At 44.1% G+C, this 15,957-nt stretch overlaps 1 protein-coding gene across 3 annotated transcripts in view; it reads right to left on the bottom strand.

Moving 5' to 3' along the window:
• The window catches only part of TMEM132B (transmembrane protein 132B), a 184,738-nt gene that overhangs the window by 105,619 nt on the left and 63,162 nt on the right, over positions 1–15,957 (bottom strand). For all 3 annotated transcript variants that reach the window (XM_052691188.1, XM_052691186.1, XM_052691187.1), the window contains exon 3: positions 3,403–3,543. In XM_052691188.1, coding sequence (XP_052547148.1) covers positions 3,403–3,543 — 141 coding nt within the window. The remainder of the gene's footprint in view (positions 1–3,402; positions 3,544–15,957) is intronic.

Raw genomic sequence — 15,957 nt, 5'->3', positions numbered from 1 at the left:
TCCCCCTCAGCTAATAATCCAATAAAATGTAATGACAGTTATCCTGAGTGAGGAGAACGACGTCTCTTATACTCCCTTCCAAAGGAGAGCGGCCACTTCTCAGCCTCAACTTTTGAGTCTGTCCGCCTCGTTCTTGTGAGCCAAAGGTCAGGTCACACCAAGGTGCCGTCCTTCAGCTTTCCAGCAAAGCAGAAACCAGCACCAAGAAACATTTTGCTTTGTGGGGCCTTTCAAATGAGAACACCAGCGGTCTGAAATAAGCCAATCCTAAAACAAGCAGGATCACGGGCAAAGTTCCTGCTATACCATGCCTCTGGATATCACTGCAAAGTTATGGGGCACAGCAGCTTGCAATAATTCAACATGTCACCCTACAGCACAGGGTAAGCTGCCAGTCCTTCACGCATACAGCTGTTCTGCATGGACAGCTGGGAGCTCCTGACTCTTTTCTAAGCCTGCCAGCCCTGACTTCCTCTGCTCCTTTGCAAAACGCACTCTGCACTCTGCACAGAAATCCATTAAGGTTCTTTCCTATGAACCTTTTCCCAGCTGCAGGCATCATCCAGGAGTGTGCTTGAAGTAGAAACTGTATCTTTTTGAAGCAACAAACTTCTGATCCAACTAAGTCTCCCTCAATGAGATTCATGGAGTTCCGCCCCCAGCAGAGAATAAGCACGGAGGACAACCCATCTCCTTGCTGAATGAGCTCCCAAAAAGCTCCTTTGAGATGACAGCAATGGGGGCAAAGCAAGGCTCTGCACAGAGCAGAATAGGTGCATGCAATATACTTGTGTATATTTAAAATAAATCTTTTTATACCCTTTGTTCAACTACGTTATCAAAAGAGGTTTTAAATACAAGCTTCTGGGACGACTAAAGAGGTGAATTTATGAATGTATTCCTAACAAAACACACTCTGCGAAGCTTTAATCTGTGAATTGTGACAAGCTTGGACAAAATGGATTTTTAATAGAATATAATGTAAACTGCCTGAAACATTGTGATAAGGATTATTTTTTAAAAAAGTAATGCACAGAAAAGGCACGATGCACTCCGCATGAAAGGAGGAAAGGTCTTAATTTAAACCATTTTAATGAACACTCAATTTGCGTAGGGAAATGTGAGAAACGGAGATGAAAACCTCATGATAACGATAACATTGCAGAGGGGAGAAGGAGAAGATTAGGAAAGTAAGCAAGTTTGAAAAGGCTCCCACCAATAACAGCGGCTGAAGGGAATGGAGAAGGGATTGCCACCACACTGCAGCCCAACAGGGCAGCTCTCCTTGCAGCAGGGAATGCTGCAGGCTCTTACTTGGGTCATGCACTGGGGAGGAGGGAGCAGCCCAAGTGCAGAGCAGTGGACAGACAGACATCAGCAGTGCAGCAGAGACATGGCAGGATGGTTCTCATTTTCACCAAACCTCTGCTCACATATAAACTGCCCTTAAAAAGCTCCCTGAGTTTCTCACAGGCAGTTTTGCCACACTGACCTCAGCAGCAGCAAGTTCAAGCCTCTGCTTGTTTACACAAAGCATCAGAATCCCTACGAAACACTTAACATTCTCCAAAAGAAACGAGAGGGCCACTGCTATGACCAAAAAGGCAAAGTAAAGTAAAAATCAAAGCTAAATATTTACTCTAAGCACTACAGTATTTGCAAATCTGGAAGTGATCTTTCAGCAGTTTCCATTTGCATACTTTAATTAATCCAAAAATATTAAAACTAATCTCACAAAGGAAAGGGTCAAAGTATTAATTAACTCGAGATTCCTTGCTTTTGTGCAATTTAACAGTTCAATACAAAGCAAAAATCAGTTTTAATAAAAAGTAAGTTACTGTGACAGGTATAATTCCATGGATTAGTGAAACCACGTACAAGGCAGTAAGTTTCAGTACCTTGCCTGTTCTTTTTTAACCTTAAAAAAAAAAACAGTTGCATTAGGTAGAAAGTCTCCTCTGTCCCACCAAAGCATCTTCAGTCTTCCTCTTGCCTCAGCATTTCACACTGGGGCCAGCGCTGCACCCCCAACCCCAGAGCCACCATACCATGAGCTTTCCACCACCAGTGGGTCAAAGGCATTGGAAGAGTAAGGAAATGTAGTTGAAAGACAAAGGATTTGGTGGCAAAGCTTATTCCAGCCGCCAGAGCCCTGCTTCACCACTGCAGGAGCTCACGGAACCCCAGCAAAAAAAATAAAGAATGAGAGGCAGCCACAATTTGCAACAGCACAAATTCAGACTTGCAACTGCGATGAATGGAAACAAGAGGGAAATCTTTACTGCTGATGTTGTTTGTTTTTCAGTGGGCAGGAAAGGCATGAAGCAGGTAACAAACTGAAGTGTTTCTGTGACTTTTAATGCCAGAAAACTCTGCATCACTTAAGAGACTAAACGCATAGGAACTGCCTCCCCTCGCTTTGTGTGTTTGCAAAGCAAATGCCCACATCCCACTCAGTCACCTCCACTCTCCATCCTTACTGGAGAGAAACAGGAGCTTTCAGTTTGCCATGCACAAGGCCTGTTTTACACATCCAGCAGTATTCCTTTTTGTCACTGAAAAGTGAACCCAAGGTAAATAGCTCTCACCTCAGCACTCATACTGCAGGTACCCAGAACTCCTTTGCTCCCCAAATACAGCTCCAGAAGTTCAACAGAGCAGAACTACACTTTGCATGCCAAACCTTTGGCAATAATCTTCCTAGCTCTAAACAAAGAGCTTTCAGGAAGAATGGGTGCAGAAGGCTCCTCAAATCAAAGTTTTGACAAAAAGTTTTGTGCTTTTCTAATTATGATGCAATTTAATGCTAAATGTATGCACAGTGTACTCTAAATGTACAGTAACTGCATGATAATGAAGAGAAATTGCTTGTATTGTCAAATACATAATTCTGACTAACAATATAAATTTCTCATTATGTTTGATATAGCTGGCGGGAGCATTACCATAACAAATGCACCCAGCATTCACTAGACAGTTCACAGATACTCATAGGTGTTCTGCACCATTAATAAAGAACACTTAATAGCTATTACTTCTGCAGCTTTTCAAATAAAAGAGACAGCATTGTCCTATTTCGATTATTTCTCAATTATTCTCCATATTTTTCTATTCTAATCCATTTATTTATCCATTGGCTCTTTGGCAAAGGGACTTCTGCTGCCCTTAAGGTGCAAGAAAAGAAAATGTGAGCCAGGACGAGTTGGCTGCCTCTAGTTACACTCAGCCATCTATTTCTCAAGCTCAGAAGCGAAACAAAAGGAACAAAGCTCTAATCACAGCACTTATAGTTCTTCCAACACAGACAAGAAGGAGCAAATGCTACTGTCAAAAGAGCAATAGTACTCATCAGAAAAGTTTCCATCAGCATTTCAGCAAGAGTTAATGCACAGAGGAGCCTACCTGCTTTCAGGGTCCGGGTCATTGTGCATGCAGGTGATCGTGGCAGTGGTCCTGGCGCTGTCAGTCTCCTCTTGAACTCCCCACTGGTCCGCATCACTGACTCTGACGTCCAAGATCTTCACACCTGGGGCAGTCTTAATTCTGTTGGAGAACCACAGAGATCTCCTTAGTTACAGACCCCATACAAATAAATCCACAGAGGTAAACAGAGGAGATGAAAGAGGAAATATTCCCTCTTGCATTAGTAATAGACTGATACATTGCAACTGCAAGTCAGCCTGCTTCAAAAATAAAACAGGCCCAATTATTTTAAACAGATGAAGTATGAGTTTCATTATACGCAAAGGTGGTTAATTTTCAGCTGGAACAGTGTAGAACGAAGAATAAGAATGCTTTCTGCTTCAGTGGCACCAGTTTGATACAAATGAAACAGATGTGACTAAGCATAAGTTGATTTAATTTGTTGCGTCTGTCCTGCAGTCTGAGATGGAGGTTCAGAGCACTGTGATATAAAGTAGATCCTCCTGCCTGCAAACCTTTGGGAGTGAGGTGGCTCTTAATATTAGGGGGAATTTGCATGGAAAAAATGTGCTTTGCTGCTCAAAGACCACAGCACAGGAAGAGAAGAGAAGGAATGTGTTAGGATAAACCCTGGACCCAGGCTGGAAATAATGATGCCATTGCACTGGGATCTACCACATGGAGTATGCAAAACTTTCTGATGGAAATAGTGTGTTGACATGAAAAACCTTAACTTCCCAAGCACAGGTAGCACTAAAAGCATGCAGTACTTGGTAAACATCACAATTTTTTGCCATTTGCTTGAACAAAAAAAAAAAGTCCACGCTCCAGCGGGGCTCTGCATTAGGAACAGATTGCTAAGGAATAGGAAACAAACTGCTTTTAATAGCAGGAAGTTCATTTGTGCAGCTTGACTCCAGAAACAAGCCTGGGATTTCGACAGGAGTGCTGCAAATATGCCTGGAGAACAATTAGGCTGAAAGCAACTGCTATCGTGCCGCGTTCGCCACTACTGTGACTTAATTAATTAAAAGCAAGGCCAAGAGGGACCTCTTAGTTGTATGGTGGAATTAAACGGCAACTGCTGTGACATGAAGCGTTACTTAACAGTGAGTTGTGATGGATTGGCCCCAAAGCCTCGTGGCCAGTCGGCCCTCACTCCACTCGATTAAGAATCTCCTTTAAGTTGCAGCTGAGTTCGTGGTCCGGGATCAAACTCACTTCAGCACTCAGTGGGTGGTCTTTTCCTCTGAGAAGGAATTAATTTGTCCTGCTTTTATGATGCCCATGTTTCTCCCTGCGAGGCTTTCCTGACGTGATGGACCAAACCCATGCCTGGCATAACCAAGCTGATGAAAAATGGTTCCTGGAGGGAGAGAATTTCATTTGATATTTTTCTAATTGTTTCCTTCGTGTTTCTCCGCAGACATTCATATCTCCAGACAACATGCCTCAAAGCTTATGTGCCCTTTCCGTATCGTTTCCTCTTCTTTTTTTCCATAGGAACATTCATTTATTTTGTAGTAATTACACTGGACCAAATCATTCCTGCACAACACCTACATAGCTTCATTTCAGACGGGCTTGTAGTTTACATGAGAGAAAGAACCAAGCCTTCAGCAATGGAGCCCATCTTTTTTTCTTTAGACTTAGTCAACTGCACTTAAGGGGGATCAAAAAAAAAAAAAAAAAAAAAAAAAAGGATATTATTTTAATTTTCTCTTCCCCAGACAAAATTATATACTTTCAACAAATTCACCTCCCCACTGTCCCCTCACTTTACTAATTTTTTCTTGACAACAAGCTTGGAAAACTCTAACCCAGCTTTCCACCCAAGTCAAGGCCCTGGTGAATAAAAGTTTCATTGAAGGGCAGGAGATGCATGGGGCCAGGACAGCTGGATTACACCACGATTTCAGGATTCATCAGCCTCTTCCCATCTGTCAGAAGCCTGTTACACCCTCCCACTGCACTATGGATACCCTCACTCCACAGCACGCTCTGTCTTCTGCTCCACTCTGAGCCTGGTGGGTCTCAACACCCCAGCAGGACATGGTTCAGGAGCAGGCTACAGCCAGGTGGGACCTTTGTACAGCTCCATCCTCCTTCTCCTGGGTCTGAATGCAGCTGAGGTTCTCCCACTGTCCTGCTCACCGCTGGGCTCGTCCTTCAGGGCACTGTTCCATAAGAGGAGCTCATTGACTGCGCTTGCAGCCTTCATTCACTGCCTATCCATCTACTGTCTTGCTGGTTTAGCATCAAGTGAACATCACATCCACTGCTTCCCTGCTCTGTTTTCCAAAAACATCTCCAAATGCTGCATTTTAGGAAAATTTCCAGTCTAATCCTTTGCAGTGCGTCTGCTCTGGTGGGCTGAGACAAGATGTCATTTTGCATTTTTGGATATCAGTACAGCCAGAAAGGTTGAAAGAAGATAAAAAAAAAAAAAAAGTGAATTCAGATTCTCGCTTAGGAAAAAGTCAAGAAATTCAAATCGAGCAGCCTACGTATGGAAGGTCGGAGCTACTACTCTTCTGATAAGTGATTCATGTCTTTTAGTCAGCCCCCAAATCCTCAGGCACAAAACAGCTGTGAGAGTTGCTGACTCAGAGCATGGAAAAGAATGGGAAAACCCACTGGGAGTTGACAGGAATTGGAGCAGAGATGGTGAATGGCCAACGCGAGAGCCCAGGCGTTGGGTGTACTGCCTGCTATGTGCCAGGCTTCAGTGACAAGCTTGGGTGGATTGCTTCATTTCCTTACACCTCCTTTCCCCATACAAACTACAGGGAAGTGCTGTTCTTCCATCTCCTAGGGAGCTGCAACAATGCACAGAATGGATTGGAAAAAAAAGAAGTCTGACGTCCTTTAAATTTACCACCTGTATTCACAGTCTGTACCACAAAGGAGGTGACCATTTATTCATGATGCTCTCTTCTTTAGGGCTGGAGGGAGCCCAAGAGAAATGTGACATTCTCAAGCACAGCCTTTCATGACACTTATGACTGTGAGATCTTCAGAAGAGAGAGCTGGTGGGGATGGAGGGGGTAGTGTCAAAGCTATTCAGAAAGGGAATCGATGACAATTACTTCACGAGTGAATCTTGCCCTCCTCTCCACCTATAAATGCAGAATGGAGGAAGCTGCTTTCGAGTTAGATTGCAGAATACATTTGCTATCCCCAGCAGAGCTTTTTCCCACAAGCAGTGTGCCCTCCATGTACTGGGTAATATAAAGCTGGAAACATGATGGACTGAATGGAGTGGGTAAGAGAAGTGTCCCCAGCCTGCCAAGTTGGAACAGCTATTTTAAAATGCAATCCCAGACTTAAATGTATGCGACCCCATGAATTCAGCAGCTCTCTCATTTAGTACAAGAGGAGGAGAGGGGAAAGTACAAGCAATCACCAGGGCTGGGATGTAACTGAAAGGCTGCAAGAGGGATTTAGGCAGATGAGCACCAGTGAAACGGTGCCGGGACTGCCACTGCCTCCTGGTCAATTAGCTGCAGCATCTGAAAGGTAAATGTGGGCAACACACCCAGCACCCCTCCTAGCAGCAGTAATTGGAAGTAAAATCTTGGTTAAAAGAACTTTAAAATAGAAACAGAAGAGAAAGATGTTTAGGAAATAAAGCAGGAATGTGCTCACAGCAGATGGAATGTGCTCAAAACGATAGGAAAAAGACTTTTCCAGAGCTATTTCAGAAATCCGCTCATCTCTCCCCAGCCCATTACAGGGGAAAACATAATCCGAGTTCAATCCTCTCTCAATAATGTACTAATAATAATGGTTCTGATCATACATTTCCTTTGCAGTTTCGAAGCACTTCTGCATTCAGTCCTTCAACGCTCCTTTTTAGCCCAATTAAAAATAAAATCATCGTCCTTAGATTCCCATACAGGCAATCTAAGCTGTAGGCCAGCTTGGCTAACCTCCCCAAAACCATACAGCTTCTGCAGAGCCAGAAAGGCTCCCATCCACCCCAACTCCGTGCTCACACATCGCCTAGAAACCCCAACCCATCTTTAACTCCACACACCATGGAGCTGAGTAATTCCAAGCCCTCACAGAGCATTTTACAGATTTGAAGAATCGCACAAACAGCGAGCAATTAGTTCTGAATGAGGTCCCTGGGGAGTTTCTAGTTCAAATACATGTGTTTTAAGATACATTAAGCCAAGCATTATAAATTAAAATAATCACTGAACTCAGACGTAACAGCTGAGAACTTTCAGGAGTGTGGGAGAAACAGGCAACTGCTCCCGTATGGCAGGGACACAAGCAGCCCTATATAGGGGTAGAACATATTTTCTGAAGTATTTATCCAAGAATGTTATTTCTTTGTTCTCTTATGTTTTAAAAGACTTGTCACAGCTTTATGTTCAAGCTATTTAACTATCAAATTCTTCCTAAAATAGCAATGCTAGGCCAGCTGTGTTTGTATTAATGTCACAGTGAGTAAAGCTATCAAAGTATTTAAAATGCACATCAAAATACACAAAGATCCTGGAATGAACCAAGCCTTCTTCTAGAGGCCACAAGTATAGGAGCACAAACAATGTGCCTTTTTGTCACATAAGTGACAGGCAGCCTGCAAAGCCCGGAGGAGAAGTGTGGGCAGATGTGAAACAGAGGGCATTGCAGTGCACCAAGCAAAAGGAAAACCCCAAAGTGTTAGAATGATGACATCAGGCGGTTGAAAACTTAGCGTGACCCTGGTACAAACCCAGTGACAATATGTATTACCAGTAAAATGAAGTGGGAACTGATGGTGGGACAAAAACCCACCATATTTGGCTTTGTCCCTAAAGAGAACTCAACAGAGACGGAAACGACGACATCCTGGGTCAGCTGGAGTGTTACTCAAGATGTTGCCTCTTCATTTCAACCCAGCTGAAACCTACTCCACAGGCCACTCCTTCATTGCCAGCCCAATGCATAACTGCTCCAAATTATTTATCAAAACAAGACATAGATTCACTGTGCTCTGCCTGTTCTGAGACGCCATCATGGGGCCAAGGTTCCTCGTCACCAACCCACAGAAATGCCTCTCACCTTCACACCACATCAGGAAGTTTGCCTTTTCCTCTCTCCAGGATAACTCAATTTCTCTCAGCGTCTGCTATTTTTATATAACCTTTTGTAGCTGTCTTATTTAACCCCATCAAGCAGTGGGGATGCAGTTGCTAGGAAAGCAGTTATTACTGCTGTATATCAAAATATCTCCATCCAACAGGCGCTCAAGGAATAAAAGTCAATGCCAAAGTACCAGGAAGAGCAAAGTAAGAGAAAATAGCTGTGGTGACCAGTGCAAGGCAAGGCAGGAACAACGCTGACATGGCGGCCAAAAAAGCAGAAAGCCCTGGGGAGGCGGAAGCCCTTTGCAACCTCAGAGAGGACTGATGCTGAAGACTCAGAACGACACAATTACCACTCTTCTAGACAGACACGTGAAGCTATCAACCTATTTTTTCAGCCCAGGGAATGGATCAAAATGTGCTAGGCATCAGACTCGCTAGCATATTGGATTTTGAATAATGAGAAGAGTAAACAGGGCTTTTCATTTGGATTCTGACAGTAGAGTGCTTTCCACGTGATAAATCAACTGTTAAGAAAGACAAATTAACACAGCCTACCCTTGAAGCATGATGGCTTGTGATTCAAAGGAAGCTTTTACAGAAGCACAACCAAAATAAGGTGTGACATGACCAACAGCAGGTGGTGCTGGGCAGACCAAAATCCTCCCCCTGCCTTTCAATCGAATTCTACATAGAACTTAGCTAAAAAAGTACTCCAAATTTTCTCCAGAGGTCCCACTTTTCCTAAAAGCTTATAAATATTTTAGGAGAGATTCTCTGCTCTGTTCTAAAGCACCAGAGATCACTGAATTTCACATGGAATTCATGATATCGAGAAGATAAATTTCACATCTGAGAAGGTGACCCAAAGAAGGAGGGGTCACTTCTCATGAGTTTGTTCAAAGGGAAAGTGCCTCAGAAACTCTTACTAGGTATAAGACTGCATTCATAACATCAGCAAAGGGCACGTGAGCATCTCCAAAGCAGTCAAACGTTATCATGTCTTCACACATCCAAAAGGAAAATTCCAAGTTTTTGCCTTTTTTCTTTTAAAGGAAAGAAGGTATTTAGGTATTTTTAAGTGTTATTGTCACACGGTAGCACAAAGTCCATTTTTCAGTTTGCTCTCTCTCTTACTCAGGTACATAAAACAACAGTGGAAAGACACTCTAATAGGCTTGAAATTAAAGCTATTAATTTTTATCCTTATTTATTGCTGTCACAAACCAGACCTGTTTGTATGGGTTTGCAATGCTGCTATGGGAATCTGAGAGGTTCTGAAGTCTTTCTGCAATACAAAATCAAAACGCTGTCTCCCAGCAATCTCCATTTCTATCAAAATATGTCAGCGGTGGAATGTTTTCCTTCAGGGAGAAAAAGGCTGCCACATACCTGGGCAGGAGATGCTGGGTGCAATCCCTTTGACTCACAGCACTCTATTAGCCATTTAACTCAACTGGCACATTCAAAATGGGAATAAGCATCTTTTCTTGCCTTGGTATGGAAATCCATTCCAGGGGAAAAAAATAAAATAAAATACTGCAGGTCAAAGAGTTCTGTAGCAATTGGCATTTTCGTAATAAAACTGAAAGCTGTAATTTTTATTTTTTTTTCAATCCACCTGAAAATATCATTGGGTCTTTGACACATTGATGACTATAATTGTAGCATAAGCAGATGGGGCTTCAGATTGTGCTGAAAGCTCTTCAGTCCCACAGCCCAGCCCCCTGCCCACACTACGGAGAAGCGTTCCAGGCCTTTTGGCTTGGCTCACCTGGAGGGCAACAAGCACAGAACACCTGCAAAGAAAAACCCAGATCCAACAGCTGCCTGACGCTTTCAGAGCATTCAATAAACACGAACTGAGTATTATTACTATTGATCAAAAGGGAGAGGGGGAACCTTCTCCAAACTCTGATTCTTGTGCTACCGAACAGCCCTTCCTCATTGGTATGCACACCCTGCTCTGAAAGAGGAGCGATGTTTTCCTTTCCTCCACTCAGTTAGCTGAGTTATGATGCAGTGATCGTTATTCAAAGAGCTCAAGAGTGCCTGCTGCCCTGCACCCCTCCGACACCTGCAGGAACTGAATTATGTGCCCTCTCTTCTGCAACACAACAAGCCGTGCCGTCCCTCCTCCGTGGAGAGGAAAAATGCTATAATGGTTTCCTGTAACATAGGGTTGTAGAACAAAAAATCAAAGCCTGCTCAGACTCTTCAACCTTTCTCTGAAAGATCTGATGCACTCCCACTATGTCCTTTACCTTGAAACCAACGCTATGCTATAATAGATGAAACTATCCCTTCAAGCCTAGAAGCATAGGAGAAAATGCATTATCAAGTCTGAAGGTGTCCGAAGTATTTGAACTTGGGATTCTTGCAATCATGCAGAAACACAGCTTTGAAAACTGTAATGAAAATATCAAAGCAAGTCAGAGGTTTCTTCCTGCAAAGACAAAGATACTTATAGGTTTCCTTTTATTGAAAGGCTCCTTTCAGAAATCAGTGCTGCGGAGATGTTTGCAGCCTGAACAGAGTGCAGTCCTCCTGGGAGACGGCGAATCTTTGTGAAGGGGTCATTTTTCTGCCTCCACAAGTGGGAGGGAAAAAAATAAAAAAAAATAAAAAAAAAGAAAGAAAAAATAAAAGAAAGAGAAGAAAAAAGCCCTGAAGGTCACAGTTTCTGAAAGCACCCAAACAACAATAAAGAAAAAAAAACTTCCCATCCCCTCTCTCCTTGCAAAACCAGATAATGAGCTCCATAGCCCTGTCTTGGCCAACATGGGATGGGGTTTTCCAGCATTTGAAGTCATTGGTCACAGTGGCTAAATTTGGTCACCACCTCAGAGACTCATACATTTCCTATAGGGAACAAATCTATTCAGTACGTACAACTGAAATCAGACTGTGACAGCCAAGCGCCAAGCAGCAGATGCTTGGGAAGCCCACAGCAGCCCACCTGTAGCCCATCTCTACATGCCACAGCACAAACAATGCACCTTTAGGGCACCTATCACCATTTTTTGATTCTTGCTCCGTACTCCAAACCAAGAAGAAAAATAATAAAGGAAGGAAGGTTGTCAGGAGCACTGCCCAGACTGTGGAGAGGAGACAGTGACCTGAGCACAAGGGAGGGGGAAAACAAAGCACTGCAATGAAAATCCACCCAGAATTAAGAAGGCCACGAGAACTCTGCCTGAACTAGTGGTTGTTGTTTTTATTGAATTATTTTATGGCGCTTTATGTTGTTTAATCGAAGAAAGAAAATGGATGCCATAAAATATGCAGAGCTAACTGGGGCTGCAGAGTACATTGCTGAATATTACTAGTAATGCCATTTCCCCTTTACTGTCAAAAAATGAAAATATTGTTCTTTATATCCCTGTCACACGGAACAGAGGTCTGCCAGCGCTCACGATCAATCTTCCTAGAGTGCACCTTTACCTTGAGCAGCGTGTGCCAGGATGGAGAATAAGCAAAGCTCAGGAAATAATCTCCCTTTCCACAAGATAGAATTCAATTTCCAGTACAGCTCAGACCAGTACTTTTCTTGAAAAGGTGGTACCATAAATTACAGTAAGAAAGCATTTTTCTGCTGCTAGCAAAAATTTTAGTGAGCATTATGATTACGTGGTTTGTACTCCAGACACCAATGACCACCAAGCAGGCTAATAATGCGTGAATTCTGATGAGAACCAGCCCTCCAGCTGGGATAAGCCATCAAAGCCTTCTTTCCTGCTTTTTTCCCTCTGCGTTCCCTCTTGTAACAATTTTTTTCTACCTGCAGACAACAGCCTTCCAACATTCTCCTACAGAGCAAGCACTTCCCAAAGAAAGGGGCACCCCAGGCAGCCCTTTGGCCATTGCCCCAACAGTAGAACGAGGCCATGAGGATGCACCCCTGAAGCCACCCAGCCCTGCACTGCTGTCAGGAAGATCTACCGGCCACAACACAAAAGCTGCTTGCCATTTGTGACCATGATTGATGGTAATGCAAGAAACTAATGGCATTTCACTTGCTCATCAAAAGAAATTACTCACCCCGCACCAGCAGGATTGGGAAAGGATTATTTAATACCTGCAGCAATTTTTAATTTAAACTTGAGTGTTTGCAGAAGAGCAGTCAGGCAGCAGCCTGCTTCAGGATGGATCCAATCATGAAGGAGCACATGGCAGATCTGTTCTGTTTGCCAGCAGGGCTGTGCTGCTCAGCTTTGTCTGCAGATCCCATGCATGCAGGACAGATCCTGCAGTCCGGCTCAGCCCCAGGATCCCTCCTGATGAGAGTCACTCCAGTTTTGGGACAGGTAGCACTCTTTCATCAGCCACGAGGACAAGGGGTTCTGCAGTCCATCACCAAGAACTCATTCCTACAGGTGGGCTCCAGCACTAAGTGCTGTCCCTGGGAATTTCAGTGACACAAATCACTGATTAAAAAAAAAGTCCCTTAAACCTTGAGTATTTCAAAGCATGCACTGTGTTTGCAATAACAAATGCACTAAAAACAGGCTTTTCCCCTGGGGAGTCGGGGGGCACTGAATCAACTGCCAATAAAAAAGGCTTTGATGCTTTTTAACGTGTTCAGTGGTTTTCAGTGAAAAACACTCAGTGAGATACTTTGTCCCACTGAGCATTAAGCACTTACCATCCCTGTTCTCCTTTTGCAATCTCAACTCCCCACCCGTCAGCCATGAATTTGCGATTAATGAGCCTTGTTTAGAGGATGCAAATGCTGAAATAGTTCTGATATACTGGGCTGGAAGCACAGAAAGACGAGCTCATTCAGCGAGGGAATCTGCTGTCCTTGGGGGGAATCCAACCCTCCCAATAAAGGAAACCAGCTGCTCAGCGACTGCAGCAGGGCAGCATGCTGTGCTCTGCCCCGAGGTGCCCAGCCATGCTCTTGCAGCTCGGGATCCAGGACAAAACCATCCCTGTGCATTAAGGATGCCAAACATCTACTTGCAAGTCTGGGGCCGGCCAAAAAATGGCTGTGATTGGAAGGAGGATGGGGTAAGCGTAGTTTCATTCTTAACTACAAAAAACAGGCGCAAGCTTCAGGTTTAATATAGCAAAAGACCAACAACCTAGGGCCAAAATAGCTATGACCAGTTACACTTAACCAGCAAAACAACAGCCGCTCCCCTATTGCTTCTCCCCATGCTGCTGTTTTCCTGCTTCAAATTATCTGTTACGTGCCCATCAGTACTGACGTAGAAATACTGGATTGGAGGAGGAGAGGCTTCAGTACTTTTGACCAGTTTATGAAGCACAGCAGGATGGAATGCACTGCTCTGTTGCAGCATTCACTCCCAGACGCGTTTCAGGAAGCTGACATTGGACACCAGGAGACTCTGCACCTCCAAACTGCAAACCAAGCTGGAGCTTTCCAACCAGCCTCCTGCAGAGGAAGGGCTGTCAGTGCCTGTGCCCTGTGCTGTAATTGTTTCCTCCAGCAGTTACTGCACTGCATCCAACACTAGCACGGATTCACACGCCAAGGCATTAAAGTGACAATATCTTCTTTGCCAATAATCGCTGACTCAAAACCATATTCTCAATTACTTGCATCGATAGCTTGCGAATACTCAAAGGGAAGCCGCTACTTTACTTTGGCTGAGTTTTCTTTCTAATCCGGTAGTTTGGGTATAAATTACCTGATTTGTTGATGAAAACCTCAAATGACAAAGGCACCATTCACAAATCCACTAACTGCGTGGATGTGTTCCCTTGATTTTAAATGGCGTTGAGAATAGCACTCCGTTCCTCCTGGTACCGCAGCCTCCCTGACTTGAATCTTCACTGTCAAGCCATCACTCTCAATTAACTTCAGGCCCAAAGACTTCAGGTGTAACACACTGCCTGCCAGCAGAGCAAAGCCTTCAGAAAGTGAGCCTTCAACCCACAGCACAATGCTCATCTGTCCAAAAGACCAACACCGTCCCCCTGAGCTACCAAACACCCTCAGCACTGCTGGTGCAACCAGGCTGTACTTCCTCTTGGGGAGGCTTTGCCTCATTTTCACTTAGGAAAACCCTTTCTTTAGAGATCTTTGCAGGATTTGGCAAAGCAAAGTGGCTAACGTCATGCATGAGGTGCTACAGAGAGTAAATTGTGGCATTAAGGGAAGTCAAGGTTCAATTTCCTCACACGCAGCAGGGAGATACGTGCCCTGAGAAAGGCCAGATCTGGGGAATGTAATCAACAGCTGCAGATAAATATAAAATGTAACTGCAAAATGCATTTCTTTGTATTTATTACATCTTTCACATCTACATCAGGCAGATTTCATTCCACAGATTGAGCCTGATCTGAAGTCATGTAGTGGGAGGCTGGTAGCTGAAACAAAGTCACATTTCTAGAACAATGTAAGTACACTGAATTTAAAGGGATTTCCTGCCACTGGTTTTAAGGTGCAGCCTCTTTCATACCCTCCATTTACACTGAGCATGGCACTCAATGTCAGACCACTTTTACACCATCAAGTAAAGCACTGCACAAGGGAAGAAGTGCTATAGGATTGCCTGAGTTTTCTCCCCACGTCCCTCAGGCAAAAGCTGCTGGCAGAGTGCAGTACCAGAAAGCACCAGGAAAAATAAGAAAGAAATGCAGTGATTCAAACCTGAACCAAAAAATGAGACAACAACTTGGCAATGGTGAGAGCATCACTACATCAGCAGGGAGGTCTGCGGGGCTCGTCAGGGCTTTCATTACACAGCAAAACGACTGAAAAAAATCTCTGCTCACCCACCAGCACTACAGCAGTTAAGTATTGAGATTTGTTAAGTATTGAGATTTCTTTCTGGAATAAGTGCATATTCATTTTGATTGACATTTCTTCACTTCATACATTCAGATCATGTCAGGAGAAAAGTTGACTGCATTCACAGTGTGGTTCCGATTGAGTTTCTAATAGGTACAGCCATCAGGAGGATGTGTAGGAATAACTTTCAGAACCACTCTCACTTGGTCTTTCAGCACAAGAAGCAGGCAGGACGTGCTGGGACACACGGACAGCCCTCAGTGTCTTCATCCAACCCAAGGGACAGAGCTCGTGAGGGACCAGAGGTGGCAGGAAGGCACAGCCAGAGGGAGCAGCCCCCAAACTGGGGCAAAGACGCCAAGGAAAACTGGCACAAGAAGAAACTCAGCTTAAAGTTTGAGCCCTTGGAGAGCCCCAGCCTTGGGCTGTGCTTCCTGGCGCAAGATAGGCAGCTCCCATTGATCTCAATCACTGCCTAGGAATCAAAAAGCCCCGTGGTTTTCCTCTGCTCATGATCCTTCCTCTGAAGTTTTCTCATTCCCTCAGAAAGACCCTCACGATACAACTTTCAAATATGCCAAGGCTTGTCCAGATGTTCTTCCTTCTCTGCACAGATCTGGGCGACCACGAAATGACCAACCTTCAGCACTCACAACATGGGCACACAGGAGCTCTAGCTACCTCCACCCATTT

Source organism: Tympanuchus pallidicinctus, unplaced genomic scaffold (genome assembly GCF_026119805.1).
Source record: "Tympanuchus pallidicinctus isolate F22 unplaced genomic scaffold, pur_lepc_1.0 scaffold28, whole genome shotgun sequence".
Taxonomy (NCBI): Eukaryota; Metazoa; Chordata; class Aves; order Galliformes; family Phasianidae; genus Tympanuchus; species Tympanuchus pallidicinctus.
This window is presented reverse-complemented; position numbering and strand designations above follow the sequence as displayed.